The sequence below is a fragment of the Solea senegalensis genome, linkage group LG16 (genome assembly GCF_019176455.1).
Source record: "Solea senegalensis isolate Sse05_10M linkage group LG16, IFAPA_SoseM_1, whole genome shotgun sequence".
NCBI classification, from domain to species: Eukaryota; Metazoa; Chordata; class Actinopteri; order Pleuronectiformes; family Soleidae; genus Solea; species Solea senegalensis.
Genome location: NC_058036.1, coordinates 17,607,060 through 17,624,867, shown reverse-complemented (window position 1 = coordinate 17,624,867; position 17,808 = coordinate 17,607,060). Strand labels below are relative to the sequence as shown.

General features: G+C 43.1%; 1 protein-coding gene across 2 annotated transcripts; it reads left to right on the top strand.

Annotated features, from left to right (window-relative positions):
• The first annotated feature begins 299 nt into the window (after positions 1-299).
• Positions 300-8,791, top strand: prox2 (prospero homeobox 2). 2 transcript variants are annotated; one of them, XM_044047692.1, is made up of 6 exons: positions 300-883; positions 1,041-1,088; positions 2,107-3,715; positions 5,428-5,535; positions 6,738-6,932; positions 8,115-8,791. In XM_044047692.1, the coding sequence occupies exons 3-6, from the start codon at positions 2,165-2,167 to the stop codon at positions 8,280-8,282; spliced, it is 2,022 nt and encodes a 673-aa protein (XP_043903627.1). In that variant the 5' UTR covers positions 300-883; positions 1,041-1,088; positions 2,107-2,164; the 3' UTR covers positions 8,283-8,791. The 2 variants fall into 2 exon arrangements, with proteins under 2 accessions (XP_043903627.1, XP_043903626.1); XM_044047691.1 differs by having other exon boundaries at positions 300-1,088.
• Positions 8,792-17,808: the final 9,017 nt, after the last annotated feature.

Sequence of the window (17,808 nt, the reverse complement as noted above, 5' to 3'; positions counted from 1 at the left end):
GTGCTCCTGGTGGAGGGGGAGGAGAGGAGGGAGTCCTCTCTGCCGTCCACTCTGACCCTTCACTGCTGTCAAAATAGAATATGCCTTTGTAACGATATAAAATATAGAATAGAATAAAAGAGAATGGAATAATACTACGATGAAAGCAGAGAAGATACTGCATACAACGTATAAACAATAAAAACATTACAACAGAATTAGAATAAAGGAATATGCTGTACAGCAACTGTATAAAACAGCACACACTAATAATTATAATAATCATAACAATAATATATTATATGTAATAATAATAATAGTAACATATTATTATTATTAGATTATATTAGCGCAAATGTACACACATAATGGCCATCAACTGATCTGAAGACATTTAATTCATTTATTTTATCTATTTAAAACACATTTTAGCCACAGTTACTTCCAATCCAGATCCACTTATTTCCTCCTTGTGCCAATAAGTGCTTTGTCATTCTGATAAACCAGTTTTAATCAATCTGGGAATGGAATGGTATTATTGTTATGATTGTTATTGGGTTCTATGCAGATAATATGTATTTTTTCCATTTATCGTTTACTTAATTATGATTAATATGAATATTTATGAATTTCTTCCGGTTGCAGTGAGCATTTGTATTAATCCATCTCCCCTGAAAAACATTAAGTGACTCTCACAGCAGCACCTTTTCATACACACTTTCCTCAATTCCTCCTGACATTTGTGTTGCTGATGTTAAGACCATGACCATCTATCTCTCTGTGCGTGCTCTCACATGGCCACGCCCCAGCTCTCATACATCATCTCCTCCTGCACTCAAATTGCCCAACTCTCAGTGTGCGCAGGCCATCTATGAGTTTAAAGACAGCAGCATCAGCGCAACAGGTAAGCAAGCTCCCATCACCGCCGTGGAATCTGTCAGTGTACAGCGTGGGTGAAGTGAACTGCTGTGGGAGTCTGACCTTAAAGTGTCCGCGAGCAGATCTCTGTCTCAGAAAACTCATCGCTTCACTTTATTTTTATTTATTTTTTTCCCTTGCAGCAGTTTGTGTTTTTTACACTTTGATTCCTGATCACCAGATTAAACAAGGTAAGTGTTGTTGTTTTTTAAATAGAGTTTTCTACTGTTTAGTGACAATATACTGGATATTTTCTTACATGTTATAATTGAAAAGCTATAATTAAGATTCAAAAGCAATGAATACATTAGAAATAAAGTTTTTCTTTAATGTTAATGTGTTTTTTTCTTGCTTGTGTGGACTAATTTACCATTTGTCCATAAATACATTGTTATATTATTGCATATATATAATTATAGTTATATCATTTAAAACTGTAAGGGAAGACAAGTACATATATTTCCCCACCAAAAAAAAAGAGAAAAGAATTAGAAACAATTGAAAAAGTTGTGTAAATTAATGATAGAGAATTATACAAAAATACAGTATTAAGTTGCCCAAAGTCAGTTACACATTAATTAACTAAAAAAACAGTATCAGATAATTCAGCTTTAGTCCATTATTATTATTCTTAAAGACAGAAACCATGTGTGAAGCCGTGTCTCATGCGTGAAGCCTGCGTGGATGGCTTGAAATACATTTCATATCACACATTTTTTTTTAATATATTTTACATTATTCTTTATTGCAACCGCTGGGTGAAATATAACTCTCATTGTTCAAGATCAAATGTAGGTTTTATTTATTTTTTTAGTCGAGCTGAGGATGTTGAAAATAATGCAGATCCTTTGATTTCCTTACATTTGCTTCTGTAGTCATTTTAAGTAACACTAAATAATATAATACAATTCAATTCAATTTAAAAGTCTCATGATTTATAAACAAAATGACAGAATTGCTGCTGAATGAACTCATGGGTCTTTATTATCTCAATGTTTTCTTTCCATTTAAAATCTCCACCCAAAAGTAAAGACTCATTGAACTCGTTGTTCATTTGATGCCGTGTTCAACAACATGTCCTGATATAAATGACACAATAAACAACAACGTCACAGGATTAAATATAAATAAATATAGGGCTTTCTTTAATCACTTGTCTTTTTTTTTTTACACATAGTTCATTAACCTTAAACTGGTTTGTGTTTCCAGATCTCTCATTTCCACTGAACTCTCACTCGTCGCGTGGGAGCTTTAAATTCCACTGAGCATGAACCTCAGTCTTCCTGACCAGAGCATGCACAACTCCAGCGACGGCTGCATAGACGACGACAAACCTGGCGCCATGTTGCCTTGCTTCCGCAGAAACATGTACGACGAGCCCCTGGCCTCGTACTCCAGTGGCTCCATCATCTCTCAGCTCCTCCGCAAGACCATTCACAACAAGAGGGCCCAAGACGAAAGCCATTTCTACCTCACTAGCTCCACTGCCGCTGATTCCGGTCAGGAAGACCAGAGCAGTGTCTCCTCAAAGGACAGCACAGTGGAAGCCACGTCGCCCAGTGGGCACATCTCTACAGGAACCAGCCTGGATGGTGAACATCCCATGACTGACCACCTGCAGGCCAAACGGGCCAGAGTGGAAAACATCATCCGGGTCATGGCTGGCTCTCCCAACAGCAAGCAGCATGGAGACAGTGAGAGGTTCACCACAGACGCCAGAGACAGCAGGGAGGCCTACAGGGAGAACAAGCGCAAACAGAGGCTGCCTCAGCATCAGGAGAACAGTGTTGGAGGACCACTGAGCAGGAGAGCTGGCAGCAGCAGCAGCAACGGTGATATCTGTCACGCCAAGGACGAGGAGTGTCACAAGTTGAAAGAGCAGCTCCACAGCATGCAAATGCTGCTGCGTCAGCTACAGGAGAAGTTCCTTCAAGTTTACAACCAGGACAATGTCGAGCGCGACGACAGAGACGAGGCGGAGATCACCGGCGAGCGTGACTCCCTGGCAGAGAGCCCAGGGTCACGCTACGCCAGTGTCGAAGATGATTTTGAGAGGAAGAACAGCAGGGTGACTGCAGACTGTAAGGACAGAATGAAGGTCGTGGGTTATCTGGTTCACCAAAGAGAAAGTCAGAACCTACAGGAGGCCCTCAAGCAGGAGCTCTCCACGGCTGTGAACGAGTGCGTGGACAGGGTGTTCAAGAAGGTGTCCTCCACAGGGCTGGACAAGTCCCCTCAGCCACGCATGTGCTCGTCCCCAGAGCTGCAGATGAGCGTGGGCGCAGACAGGAAGAGCCAGCAGGCCAGCGTCACACAGGAACTGCCTCAGTGTGAGGAGGTGGCAGCCAAACCTCGCTCTCTGGAGTACTATGAAGGCTCGTCAGCTCAAAGCCCACAGGACCAGACAGAGGCTCTGTCACTGGTGGTCCGCAAGCCAGCAGTGACCCCCATGAGCACTGTCACCCCGACGGTGAAGAGGCCCTACCCCGTGCATCAGACGCCATTTCAGTTCAATTACAGTGCCCCGCTGCATGACAACCAGATCCTAGAGCACCTTCTCAAGTATGGGCCCCATCCCAGCTTTGGGGGCCTCCCTTGCATGCCCCCATCGATGGGCAGGACCTCCCCGGACTCGGTGGACCTGCCGTGGGACGCCATCGCCATGCGGTCCAAGGTGACAGCGAGTCACCTCGGCCACCACGCTCGTCCGTCGGCCCTGGGTGGAGTGTCGGTCGACGGTCTGTGTCTCCCCCACGTCAAGATGGAGTGTGGCGACCTGCAGAGCATGGCCGAGCGAAACCCCTACATGTCTCTCAACATATCCTTTTTGCACTTGAATGATATGAGCACGTGTGCTTCTGCTTTTTTGCCTTTTCTTTATTTGAAAACAGACACAACAACCCACACTCAAACACACACATTGTTACCGTCCAATAATTCGATTCTCCCACATGCAGGTGAAAGTGAAAGTGAAAACCCTCATTGAAAGCATCCCATTAAAAAACACTAATTCAACCTTTATGTCACTGAGACCCATGAGTGTCGTTCACGTACAACGTAACAATACAATACACTAAAGTACAAATTAGAAGCAGATACAAATATTAGAATATGTCTAAGGATACACTGTATTTATCTTTTATTTCATCCAAGCTCTTCGGTTTGAACAATAGCTGGCCGAGGTTCATTGCAGCGCGGGCAGTTCCACTAACAAACTTCAAGGAGAATTTTTTCTTTGATCTCGGGAACCCCATCGAAAATTACAGCATCTTCTTTAATCTGAGCAGAGTAATGACTTTAAGTCTGGAAAAAGACAAATAAAAAGGAATACAAGGCTTTGATAAGAATTGCCAGGAACAAAAGCCAATTTTTCAAAGGCAGAGAAAGCACTGGTTTCTGTTCCAGGAAGCGTCATTTTTTCAGACTTGAAAAGGTGCAGGATCTATTTCTCCATCATCAGAGTGATAGGGGTGCATCTGAAAGGTCACATCTGAGTGCTGGCGGAAAAACACAAGTGCTCACCAGCCATAACACTTGAGCGCTTGTCTTGAGCATTTGTTGTTGGGTACCTTTTGTCAGAAAGTACACGATTAAAATTGAGTGCAAGATAACACGGTATTTTATTTTTATTTTTTTTACCACACAGGAACTCAAGGAAAAACACTCACGAGACCTTTGTTTGTGCAAAAGAAATCGGTTTTTGCTCACAATCAATGATCAGTGTGATTTCCTCACTCACGTCTCATTATAAAAGAAAAATAACGCCCTTCAATCAATTTCACTTTGTCTTCTTGTTGTGAGGCATTAGAGAGGAATAATGTGTGGACGCCGCTCCGGATTTGCTTTATCTTTACAGTGCAAAGAGCTCTGCTGTGCTCTTTGAACAATACCACATCAATCTTTCATTCCCTCTCCCCTCATTTCAAAGGTAGTGTTCCCCAATAAATATATGGTGTGGTGACCTGATAAGGAAATATTATGACCTAAGGCGTAGTGGTGGACTACAGAGGAAAATGCTCCCGAGCATCTTCACATCTCCACGAGGGGCAACTTTTGAATTTATGAATATTTGCACAAAGAAAATTGACTCTGTATCGTATATATATGTTGAAGAAACTTAAATTATTTGCACAATTTAACACAAGGAAACTATATAATACATTTGCGCCTATAGGCTTTTTTTTTTCCCAGAAGAAATAATATATATTGTTTCTAAATCAACTTAATCAGCTCCCATTTTCCAAACATTTCCAACAAGCCATCTTAACCGCCGGGCATGAAGTGCTCCGCTCCCTAATTAAAAATCCCTAATCTAATTCGTAATTCTGTTTTGCCAATAAGCACATGTTAGGGTCATTATTGACTCCCCGGTTAATGCCGAGCTGTTCTTTAGCGAAATCCAATTTAAGCTGAAGATTGAGGCAACACAATACTCCGCTCCACTATCACTTTGCGTCGACGTGTAAACGCGGTGTGTTACATTTAATTGTCTGCTGTTTTTTTCTTTTTCGCCTTAACCTAAACGTGCACATCCAGGAGGGCCTCACCCCGAGCCATCTGAAGAAGGCGAAGCTCATGTTCTTCTACACGCGTTACCCCAGCTCCAATGTGCTGAAAACCTTCTTCCCTGATGTCAAGGTAATGTTTTTTCTTTAACATCATAAAAACAAAACAACCAGCAGATTGTATTGTATTTGTCCCGTGTTAACCCCCCCGCCCCCCCCTCCAGTATCTACTTGTCTGTGTGTGTTTGGGACAGAAAAAAAAATCAGCAGTGTGTCGGAGGAGAGAAACAAAAACCCAGAGGGTTTAAACAACAAAGCCGAGCTGAGCTGTCCGCATGTCCTGGGGGCAGAGGGAGATACCGGGGGCATTCTCTCTTTTAAAAAAAGCCACTCCAGTCAGCAAATGGAGTGACAAAAGGACTCTGTAGGGAAGGCATTGCTATTGAGTGTCAACAGAGAGTTGGTATTAGAGACTTGTGCGGCGGTGAACTGGCCCTAAACACAACATCCTGTGTGTTTTGGCCTCGGCCTCGTGTCATGCCTCCTCTTCTATCTCCTCTTTTTGTCTTCTTATCTGCATCCTGTTGTTCATCCTCTTCCTCCCCTCTTTATTCCTTTTACCTTTTTAAAAAAAAATATTTCTATCACAACCTCTCACATCGCATCACCTCCTCTGTCTCTTTTTTATTTGGCTTTCTCTTCCCTCTCCTCTCCTATCTTGTCTCCTGGATCTCTGAGCCAGTTCGGGGTGGGGTGGGGCGGGGGGCCCTGCCTCTCAGTCTGCCCTGACCTCTGGGGTCAGGGGGGAGAATGCTGCGGCTGCAGCCCTGCGAATGTCTCCTCCTTGCCTAAAATCCTGTGGTGGGAAGTGGCAGTGAACAAAAGAGCGCCCTAATCCCAGTGTCTGATTCCATCCTATCATCCCGAGTCAATGAGTGGGAAGCTTCCTTCTGTCGTTGTGCCGCTGCTTTCTCACCCGCCACACCAGAGAGAAGGAGTGTCTTTGATGCCTGCCCAGCCCTTAGGCATTTTCTCTTTTTCCGACTTTCTGGATGATGAGATAGAATAACAAGACTAATGTCAAGACTGAGATTAAAAACACAGAGTCCTGACAGATGTTTGGTCGCCTGGGATATCGGTGGGAAAGGATCAGAGCAATTTGTCCCTTCAAGTATTCAGTGGAGTCACTGAAATGTTGGCCGTTTTTTGTACAACATCTCTGTAATCGTACACTTGCACAGTTGTTTTCCCCACATGTGTGGAATTTGCCGTGCACTGCTTTAGTTCACAAATGAGCAGGTTTTTTTCATCAAATTCTCTTCTCTCCGTTCTCAGTTCAACCGCTGCATCACCTCCCAGCTGATCAAGTGGTTCAGTAACTTCAGGGAGTTCTACTACATCCAGATGGAGAAGTTTGCGCGCCAGGCCATCGTCGACGGCGTCGGCGACGCCAAGGACATCACAGTGAGCAGAGACTCGGAGCTCTTCCGCGCTCTGAACATGCACTACAACAAGGCCAATGACTTCCACGTAAGTTGCACTTTGTATTCTTTTGTCTTGGGAGATATTCGGCTCCAACAAATAGAATATGGCTCCATAATCCAGACTACAAACAATGGTAGAGTTGCTGGGCTCTGTCCAAAGGCAACAAAACTGTCTAAAGGTATAATTCCCTCCTCACGCTTCTTTAGCAGTAGTTAAGATATGGCGACGCCTAAATAACCAAGACAGTTTGCCCCTCTTTCTATTATTAGACAGAATATTATTGTCACGTATGCCCGTGTGCTGACCTGCAGTGTCACACTGTGCACCTGTGGCTGCAGGCCGGCACATTATCTAAACTCCAGAGTGACGCTTTATCAAACTGTGGGAAGAGGAAGCTGCAAAACCCCGCTAAAACAACTCCGGATTAGAGGACCGGCACGCCTGAGCGAGGCTGAGATTGCTACTGATGCGGAATGCTGAGAAAGACGCTTGCGGATTCACGAGCAGCGAGATGGAGGCCGTTTGGTGGGAAAGGGACGCGACAAGTTTTCTTTACCTTGGGACCAAGACATTCCTTTCCCAGGGATGCTTTTGTGTCGGGAGATGAGAGGGGGAAAGAAAAATAAGCTATGCCAACAACTGTGGTGCTAACTGGTCAGTAGATGGGAAACAAGGGGCCGCGGGCCAGCATGGTTTTCTCCCAGCATCCCTTGCATTTATCCGTTCACTGATGTGTGTTTTTTTACCCAAAGCACTCACCACAGCGATCCCTATTTGCAGCTATTTCTAAGTTTTAATCAGCCAAGTGCTTCCGTACTTTATCTTGGCCCCTCAGATTTCTGGTGGATCCATCATGGTGTTTGACAGAATCCCAGCTGGGAGTGAAACTCGCCGCGAGTCAGTTTGAGTTCAAGAAAACAAGACTGGCTAATCAAAGAGAGCCTGTAATTGAAACTTAATGATCTCGGTATCATATTTATTGTACTGTATGTGTGCGGAGAACAAAGAGATGAGCTCCCTTTCATCGCTTTGGAGCGTTTGAAGAATTACGCTATACAGGTTCTTCGTTTCATATACTTCTCACTCGGAGACAGCTGAAGAGAGGCTTCAGTGTGTCTGGGAAAAGTGCGACATCATTTATTTATTATTTCTTCTAATAGAATAGGAGTTCTAACTCGATTGTCTTCACTTACGGATCTCTGTTCTGCTTTTCTTTTTTCTTCCCAGGTTCCAGACAGATTCTTGGAGGTTTCTGAAATCACCCTGCACGAGTTCTACAACGCCATTTCTGCCGCCAAAGATTCAGACACCTCTTGGAAAAAGGCCATTTACAAGGTGATCTGTAAACTTGACAGCGACGTCCCAGAAGAGTTCAAGACATCCTCCTATTTATAGGCGTGAGTGCAGTGGAAGGAGTGAAGTTAGTCAGCTGACGCAGTGTTATTATTATTTTTCTCATCATTTGTTGTAGTGGATTTTTAACGAGGTGAAAAGTCGGCTTAATCACGATCTTGTAAATCTGTATAAAAAAAAAGAAGAAGAAACAGAACAAAGAAGCGCTCGCCATTTTGAAATATTGTCTTCTACTTTGGTCAAATAGCAACTACTGATTATTCAAAATAATGCTTTTGAGGTTTATTCTTGTTTAGTGTTTTCCTCAACACATTTAGAGAGTTTGTGGGTGTGTAAAAATGTTTACAAAGACGTGATCTTTTAGAGCGTAGCCTTATTTAGTTATTCACTTATTTTCAGTATTAGTTAGCAGGTTTTTTTTATAGTTGTTTAACTGTACAAGCGTCGCTGTTGTACGTTATATTGTGTTCTATACATTTGTTGTAAACTACGGGCTTGACTGCATATGCATGTGATAATATTGTATATAAAAGTCATGAAAAGAACATTCATTCATTCTCACTGACATTAATAATGAATAACACACAACTCCTTATATGGACATCCCCGGGGGCGTGTGTGTGTTTACAGGTCACATATTCAGGCTTTTAAAAATGTGTTGGTTTATTTTCATCTTCTTATGTGTTGTTGAGTCAAACTTATGATTCATTTTATGTCACATTTTTAGCAGTGATATAAAGTAGAAATAATTGTGCAGAAGCGTTTTTTTCTTTTCTTTTTGTTCATAAAAACGAGCCGAGTGAACTTTGAACTGCGACGTATTTCACAAATCTCTCAAATTCAATCCTTTTTTAAGCATTTTGAGTACTTTTTGCTCAGGTGTGTTTATGGAGTTGGTGAAAATGACCAGATTGCAGAGGTTGTGCTCTATAGTCACTCTATATTGCACATTCTTATAGCCTCCGTATATACTGTATATTTAAACATGCTAAACATGGAAAAAAGCTGCCAAAATGCTCTGTGTTCTAAGAGTTAAAGATGATTTCCCTCTACAATACAATACAAAACAATCACGTGTCAGGTAAATGCTTTATTTCTGCCAGTCAAAGTGACACATCCCAGCATGCTGAGCACCTAAGGTTCCTCTAATCCATGTCCAGCAGCCAGCTGTTAAATGCCCCCCCTCACCCCCAAACTATGCCGTCCTCATTGTTCGCCCAAAACCAATTCAAGTCAACTTTTCTAAGGCCCGCATTCAGTGCGTGTGACAACTGTCATGTCTTAAAAACAGCCACAAAAGCATGCCCGCTCAGTGACTAATGCCTGAGGTGACCTCATATCACCGTGTTTTGCCACCAGTGCAAAATTCCACAAACCCACTGGCTCTCTTTCTTCCAGGCACCCGCTCACAGCGCGCCGATCACTATCACACCAACAAGTTTGGTGATGTCAGAGAGAGAGAAAATCACAAATGAAAGCCTTTTCATGGCCCGGGGGCTTAATATAAACCAGACAAATCAAAGCAAGTCCACTGTTGTCTGTGGTATATTAATGAATATGGTTATTATATATATATATATATATATATATATATATATATATATATACATATATGTATAGGTGCTTTTATTTCTGAAACTTCTACAAAAATATCCACAATGTCTCTTTAAAGTCTCTACATTAGATGACGTCGTCAGTGCCCACAACCAAATATTTAATTGGAAAACCTGTTAGGCATCCAAGCACCAATTACATCAGAAATGATAACATTAAGGAAATTAAAACATTAGTTGGATTTGCTGATGACAAAGACTGTAGACAATAAACCCCCGCACTAATCTTTTAATAGACATTTCCTTTCAATTAGATCAGTCGTCTCCTTCGGTAAATTGATTTACATTCTCGACTCAATTAAAATGCCTCTGGATTGAACCAAAGTGCTTGCGCTCAAATTAATTTGTTGTGACATTTCTTTGGTTCACCTCGAATATAATGAAAGACAACAAAGAAAAATACCTTCAGTTTGTTTCAGGCCTCCAACTTAAACCGTGCGACGTGTGTGGGGGGAAATTAAAAAAAAACAACAAAGCATGTTCTGTAATGAATATGAAATGAAAGGTAAAAGGCAAGCAGGGTGTGATAAGACCACTGTTTGACCACTTTTATACATTATGTTGATCAACCTCACACATAAAGAGCCAAGTAAATAGAGGGCAAAATAACTTTGGACCTGAGTGTGATCACAGAGAAGAGTAACAGCATCATCTAGTGAAGCTCTACTGCAACACACACTGTTCACTTTTCCCAAATTCAACAACAGATTCATCTCTGTTTTATATTCTTTGTGTTCGTAAAGTGATTATTTATTAAATTTTAGCTAATAACCAGTGTTTTTTTTTTGTTTTTTTTAAAAATAATAATATTATTATTATGTCTTATTAAAGACACACACACACAATGTATGGCAGCAGATCTTGTTGTGACTCAAAGTCTCCACACGAGGGCGCAGTTGTCGCTGTTTTTTTTTTTTAACTGAGCTTTGGAGGTGTTCACACAGCAAACACTCCAGAGAGGTGGACACGGTCAAGTCCTATTATGATTATGGATTATTTTTGTTTTATTTGTGCACTGGGGGAAAACAGAGTCACGGAGTCAGCGTGTGTGCGCTTTAATATTAATATTAATAAAATAAATAAAAAATAAATAAAAAATGGAGTCTCCACTGTCTCGCGAGCATGATCCCGGAAAGACAAAAGGGAGGATCAGAAGTCCCCCGAGCTGCAGCCTGAAGAAGCTGTGGGACACTGAGACGGAGACTCTCTCCCCGCTTTAATCTCCCGCTCAGAGACACATGAGGCTTATTACTCTGCGAGGGCACGGGGAGCACAAGGAAGTGCAACTTGAGAACGGAGGCCGCTGACTTTAGGCTGCCCTTCAGACAGCCACTTCTTGGTGTAGTTTGGTGTGATCACCAGTAAATCTTTATTAATTTTAATTGGAGCCCCCATTTAAAAGAGCAATTAAAGCGGATTAATCGAGCCCATCCCGTATAATGTCTTCTGTTAATTAGTTTGTCAGCACTGTTTTAATATCGCTTAATGACTTCATATTTCAGGGATGACATTAAAGGGATGCTGAAGGAAAAGGAATGGCCTTATCACAATGCGCTGCTTTAATAGAAGATGTCCCCCCCGTCCCCCCGTCGCCCCCCCCCGCCGCCACCGCCGGGCAAGGTCAGGCCTGGGGCCGCTGGGGAGGAGAAGGCTTCAGGGTGGCATCCAGGCAGCCACCTTCAGCACACACACACATGCTCATCTCTTTCCTTCACTCATTTACAGAGAGATCCTGTTTCATTCCACTCGTGATGTGTGATGTGTATCTCATGGAGTTTACTTGTTGTTCGTGATAACAGCGAAAAAAGCCGGGGATGAGCCACACGCCTCAAAAAAACTCCAAAAAAGCCACTGACAATAAAGATCCTTTAAATGGGAGCTTTAGGACGTGCAGATATTCTCCTCCTTCTTTCACTGCGATAAAGACTTTGTTGATCCAGCGATGTTTTTGTTATATTGTCTCTCTGGGGTGTAGACATAATATAATAATCAGATGTTTGACTTCTCTGTGCAGCATGACACCACTTTCACATTTTCCATACATACATACACAAAATAATGACCATGATTGTGGTTTGTCTGCTTTGTAAAGTGTCCTCGAGTGTTGAAAAGGCGCTTATAACTAAAATACATTATTATCCTTATTGTTATTATTCCAAAAAATGACCGTTTGCATACACACGTTTCTATATGTCTCCTTTAACATATGGACAGAATAAACTGTGGACACTATCTGTGCGGCATATTTCTCCTCAGTGCTGTTTGTTTTAGATCAGGGGTGTCAAACATACGGCGCGTGGGCCAGAACGTGGCCGGATGCAGGATGAATTTGTTAAAACCTTAAACTCTATTTGTCAGTTTGAAATAACTGTGACTAAATGTTTTGTGCCTTGATCCGTAAGTTGTTATGCACACATTGTAAATGTATACATTTTAGCATAATAGTGTTGAAATTGCTCTTATTTTTGCTATTATTTTATGCTGTTATTTCACGGTTCCAGCCCACTTTGAGATCAAATTGCGTCGCACGTGACCCCCCGGAACTAAAACGAGTTTGCCGCCCCTGTTCCATATGTTTATTTAAAGTGCTGACAAAGCAGAAATGCTCCCCTGGTGGACACAAAGTTCACTGTTGCACTGGTTGATAAAGCTCTTCCACACGCACCGTGTGATGTGATGTGATGTGATGCTGCTTCCACAGTGACATTCAGCCAAAAGGTGGCCATGGCAGCAAGAAGTTGATAAAAATCAACAGCACATCCTCCTTATTGCAGCCGGGGCTGGCGCGCGTCCCTGCTAATTTGAGTGTGCCCTCGCACCTCCACTCTCCTCAGCAGATTCATAAATCTCATTCCCATTATCCCGCTAATTAGCCGGGATTACAGGAGCATGTAATGCCCCCGCTTCCCAATAGATTGATTGGAGGACGGTCTCTTTGTTTTGAAATCACTTCCTGATTGATGTACAGAGCCCTAGTTTGCAATTGTAATGGCCCAGATGTTAACAATCAAATGCGTTTCCGCTCCAGGAAGTAACAGTCTGTCATGGAAGAGGAGCCAGCCGAGCGTGTAACGACACATCACAGGAGTGTGGGGAAGGAGGGACTGCAGAGGAGGGGATGAAATGAAGGGGGGTCAGGGGTGGGGGGGGGTGTTTTGTTACTGGAGCCCTGGTTTGGATTGCTGCTAAGAGAGGGCATCACGTCCAGGCCCAACCTTCCATCTGAGCTGTGTTGTTTGGAAGCTTGTGCAGTAGCATTTCTGATGCTTTAATTCAAGTTTGTGTCGTTGGAAGAGGCTTCAAATCTCTTCTTTTTTTAGTTTTATTTTACGTTATTTGTGACTGTAATCAAAGATGAACTGGTCCAGGCTTGAAGAAATACAGATTCATCGATATCATCAGCACCAGATCCTCCACTCTGCAGGTAATCCATTCACTTAACAGTAGAGGGCAATATTGTCTAACCAAACCCACCACACGGACTCCCTCGCTCTCCTCCTCGTTCCCTCTTTCCTTACCCTTCAACCAATAAATCACTTTCGCGGGATAGTTAATGGATATAGAAGCAGATCATGAGTGAGCTATCTGCGGGGCGATAATTTAAGTGAAGATCCCCACAATGATTGCAGTGAAAGGTTATTTATTTCAACAATAATGCAGGACACAAAGGGGGAATCTGGGCAAGATTACCAGCTAGGGTACGCTAGAGTGCTCATCTCCAACGGAGCAGCGTGTAAATTGGGTTCACTTTCCCCAATGAAAATATAGACTGCAGTTTATTTCAACTTTATGCACATGGAAGGCTGTGCAAGGGCGGCCGGGGACTGAGAGATGGCAGAGCATGTGAGGGGAGGGTGGGTTTAGACCTTGAAAAATGCCTCTTTTGTCCCCGAGCCTCTGGAAGGCTGAACTATTGAGGTATAGCCCCCATCTACCCCATTCCCACTCTCCTCTAATTAAAAAGCACGACGACAATAAGGAAATGGTCTAAAGCATAAGCACTGGCCTGAATAATGGACAGAATAAGCACAGACCTTTAAATGGAAGTAAAGTAAAACTCTTTGTGTGTGTGTCTGTCCTTGTCTCTCAATCTCTTTCTGTGTGTGTGTGTGTGTGTGTGTTTGTCAAGTCATGAACACAGTGAAGCTGGGCACTATTGATTGACTGCACTCGTGGAGAACCGCAGGGCACAGAAGCCAGCTCGGCACAGACACTCTAGATCTCAACTCATGCAGAAAAATGCATGATTAGGGCCCAACTGACATGTCTAAAAAGTCCTGGAGAGAGAGAGAGGGAGGGAGGGACGGAGGGACGGAGGGAGGGAGCAGGAAATGGCTCCATATGTTGCCCCATGTGGTCACAGCATCCTCAAAGGTATGGCTCCACTCACTGTCTGGTTTCTCTGTCACTCCCAATAGCCTCTAATCATCAGGGTCAACAAACGCGGCCACGGCGGCGCGCAGGAAGTCAAGATCTGCAGCGCACGAGGGGTTACACGCACACTTGACTATACAATGTACACGTTAGAGCGTGTCCGTCTGTCTGTCTGTCACGCTGCTGGCTTTCAACTGTGCTGTCAGCCGAGATACGCATCGGACACGGATCCGGCCCCGTGTGAGATATAACCATCGGGTAACGGAATGGAGTGCTTGAGCGGCGTGATAAGCGCGGTCACAGAGACATATGTATCTGTGCCGTGCGCTGTGTAAAAAAACTATAAACAACTTCCTGTGTTGTGTTTTCATGTGATGTTCCCACAGAGTTTTATATTTTTCCACAACTGATGGAGGGAAGGTGGAAGCGTAATGTTAAAGTAAGACAAAAAAGCACAAGGCAACAAAAGATACAAAGATAGAGGTCAAAAGGTGACTGCTCTTAAACAAAGACAAGGACACTTACTGGTCAGTAGACACAGGAAACATGCAGGCTAAATACACAGGTGCAGGGCAAATGATGAACAGGTGAAACACATCAGGGCGGGGCAGGCAATCACAGAGGAGGGAAACTCTACAGGAAGTAGACGCCAAAACGAGAAGCAATGGGGATTATTTCAAAATAAAACAGGAAACAGAACAATTTCATATTTTGGCTGGTCCTCACAAGGGCTTTTTAAGGGGTTAAGACTTGATTTTAGGGTCAGGGTGAGAACTTAGGCTTCAGCTTTTAGTTATGATGGTTAACTCTTGCATTATGATATTCAGGCCTGCCTGGATTTATTTTGGTTTTATGGCTGTAGAATTATTATAAAAAAATGTTTTTTCCAAGATAACTTTCACTTTTCATATCTGGCGGTTACTCAACTGTTCAGGAATTATGGCATTGAGAAGCTGGTGTGAACCTCGTCTGTGATTGGACGGTCGTTCTGCTGCTGTTTCTCTGCTTTCCGGTATCCATCCATCCATCCATCCATCTTCTACAGCTTCATCCTCCACGTGAGGGTCGCCGGTGCATAGTTTTTCAATCTTCTAGATATCACAGAAGTGTTAAGGTTAGGGTTAATGTCTATGAGTGTCCTCACTGTGAATGCTGTGCAAACTGTACTGTATGTGTCACACAGGCTGCAGCAGGAGAAGACATGTCCTCCTCACAGTTGCTGCAGCTCATGCCCGTTTTAGGTTCCAGCAGCTAGTGTTTTTGAACTTTTAAGATCACAACTGCAGAGAGATGATACCTTTCAGTGTCTTTGATTCCCTTCCTACATGGGTTGACTTGAACTGCAGTGGCAGGTGAATCCCCCTGCTCTGTGCCAAACCACAGGACTGAGGACGTATCCGTGCAAAAAGTGTCTGAAGTAGATCAACTACACCAGATAATGAATTGCAAAGAGAGGTGAAGTGAAGTCTTCAGAGGGGATCTCTATCCCCAGATGGACCTACTGATCATCTGACTGCTTCCTCAGGGTGATGGAGGCTAAGCAGCCATGTCAGTGCTCTCTTCTCTCTCCAGATGGGTGGATCGCAGGTCAAATTTCCCCCAGAAACCAACTGGGGACATTTGGGTGTCTATAGTCCCAGGGGGGACAGCATGAGACGAGAGAGAACCTGCCTTGGACTGGCAGCTGCGGCACGGCCCCGTGGCCTAACATACCCGAGGGTGTACCTGCTGCTCAGCTTGTGCCCTGGTGGCATGTGACAAATGGTGACATGCCTCTGCTTTCCTGCTTTGTTAGATCAGTGGCCCTGATTGAAAGCAAAGCAGCAGGCGTCTCTCAGATCCATATGTCTGCAGCGAGAGAAAGAGAGAGAGAGAGAGAGTAGCCGAGAGGTGGGTGAGACACGCTCATCTGCGGCTCTGCTCAACAAAATGAAAATAAAGCGGTATCATTTCCAGCGCATAAACGTATGCAATTTTCAACAATGATGGGGCAGCATTGAGTTGAGCGTATGCACTGCCATCATCTTATTTACATATGGATGAGTCCATTTTTGTTTTCACTCTCTTCATTAAAATGTGCTGCTCCAGTCATTCACAGGTGGGCTCATATTTCATGGAGGAACAGGGGCGACTTCCAGAGGATTTTGTAGAAATAAAACAAGAACGAAGACAACCGAGCCGCGGCCATTCCACTGGAGTTCCGGGAGCCTTTATTAAACATGTGGCATGATTGATAACCTGTCAGTCATTGGAATAATCACAACCAATCCCGTCTCCCGCAGCCAGCTCTGCCTCCCACCCTCATCCTTTATGCCCCTATCACCCCCAACACATCCACTTGCCATTGAAAAGCTGTAATTGAACGCGTTTTTTGTCATTATTGTGATTAATCATATTAATTTGAACTAATTAAGAGATGGTTTCAAAGTTATGACGATTAGATTAATGAAATTAGTTTTAACTTCCCCCCCCTCCTCCAACCTAATAAAGAAGGGGAAAAATCAGACCCGAAATGTTCAGAAACAGTCAGCAATTCGGATTTTGGGACTAATTGAATGTCTGATTTTATTAATGATGAAATTTATAAAAGTCCTTGAGGGGGGAAATTAACGCAGATTCAGCTTCAGAGTGGAGAATTAATTAGAATTCCTGGCGATATCCCTGTCATTAAAGGCACAAGCCCTGTTAAGTGTGGTCCTACTGTGACTGGCTGCTGTGTACACACAGGGGGATTCTCCCCATCGTGACCAGAGGGAGACATAGAAGATTTTTCGGGGCCTCTCTGAGAAGCCCTCCTCGTGGTTTCTTTAATCCACATCTCTATTCATGTCAGAGTACGACTTAAAAATGTTTGTGATCTGTCCGGTTGTAGCCTGATGTGTGCTACTTGTCTCCTTCATGTTAAAACGGACAGTATATACAGAGTGTATAAGAATATGTGCAATATAGAGTGTCTTATATCCTTTTTTTTAGGCAATCTGATGGAAAAAAAACATTTCTTTTTCACCAACTATGGTGCAAAAAGTACTGAATTTGTGAATTTGGAAATACGTCACAGTTCAAAGTTCACTTGTCTCATTTTTATGGACAAGAAGAAAAGAAAAGCGGCCTATATTTATGCCTGAATAATATTATGTGACTTGTAAACACCCCCCGCCCCGGATGTCCATATAAGGAGTTGTGTATTATTCCCACGGCAAATTACCATGCGTGCAACTGCGGCACAAATCTGTGCCGTGTGAGCACTAAGGGTCAAGATTAGATTAATTTATTTGCTTCATTAGATTGTTTCCTCTAAAAATGTTCTATTAAAGTAAAAAGACTTGAATAATAAACGAGTGCAGGGAACATGGCAAACCTCCTCAGGAAGTGCATGATAACGTCGTTATTGCACACTGCATGTTAACATGATACTGAAAATCCAAATGAAAGTCCATTTGAGTTCAGTGACTACATCAAAAAAACACTCAATGCACTGCACCAAATTAAAAGTCGTCCATTTTGAGTAAGATTAAGATACTTCCCTTTCGTGTGCTACTGTGAAAATAAGAACTTTTCATTTCACTGTGAGTCAAACTGCA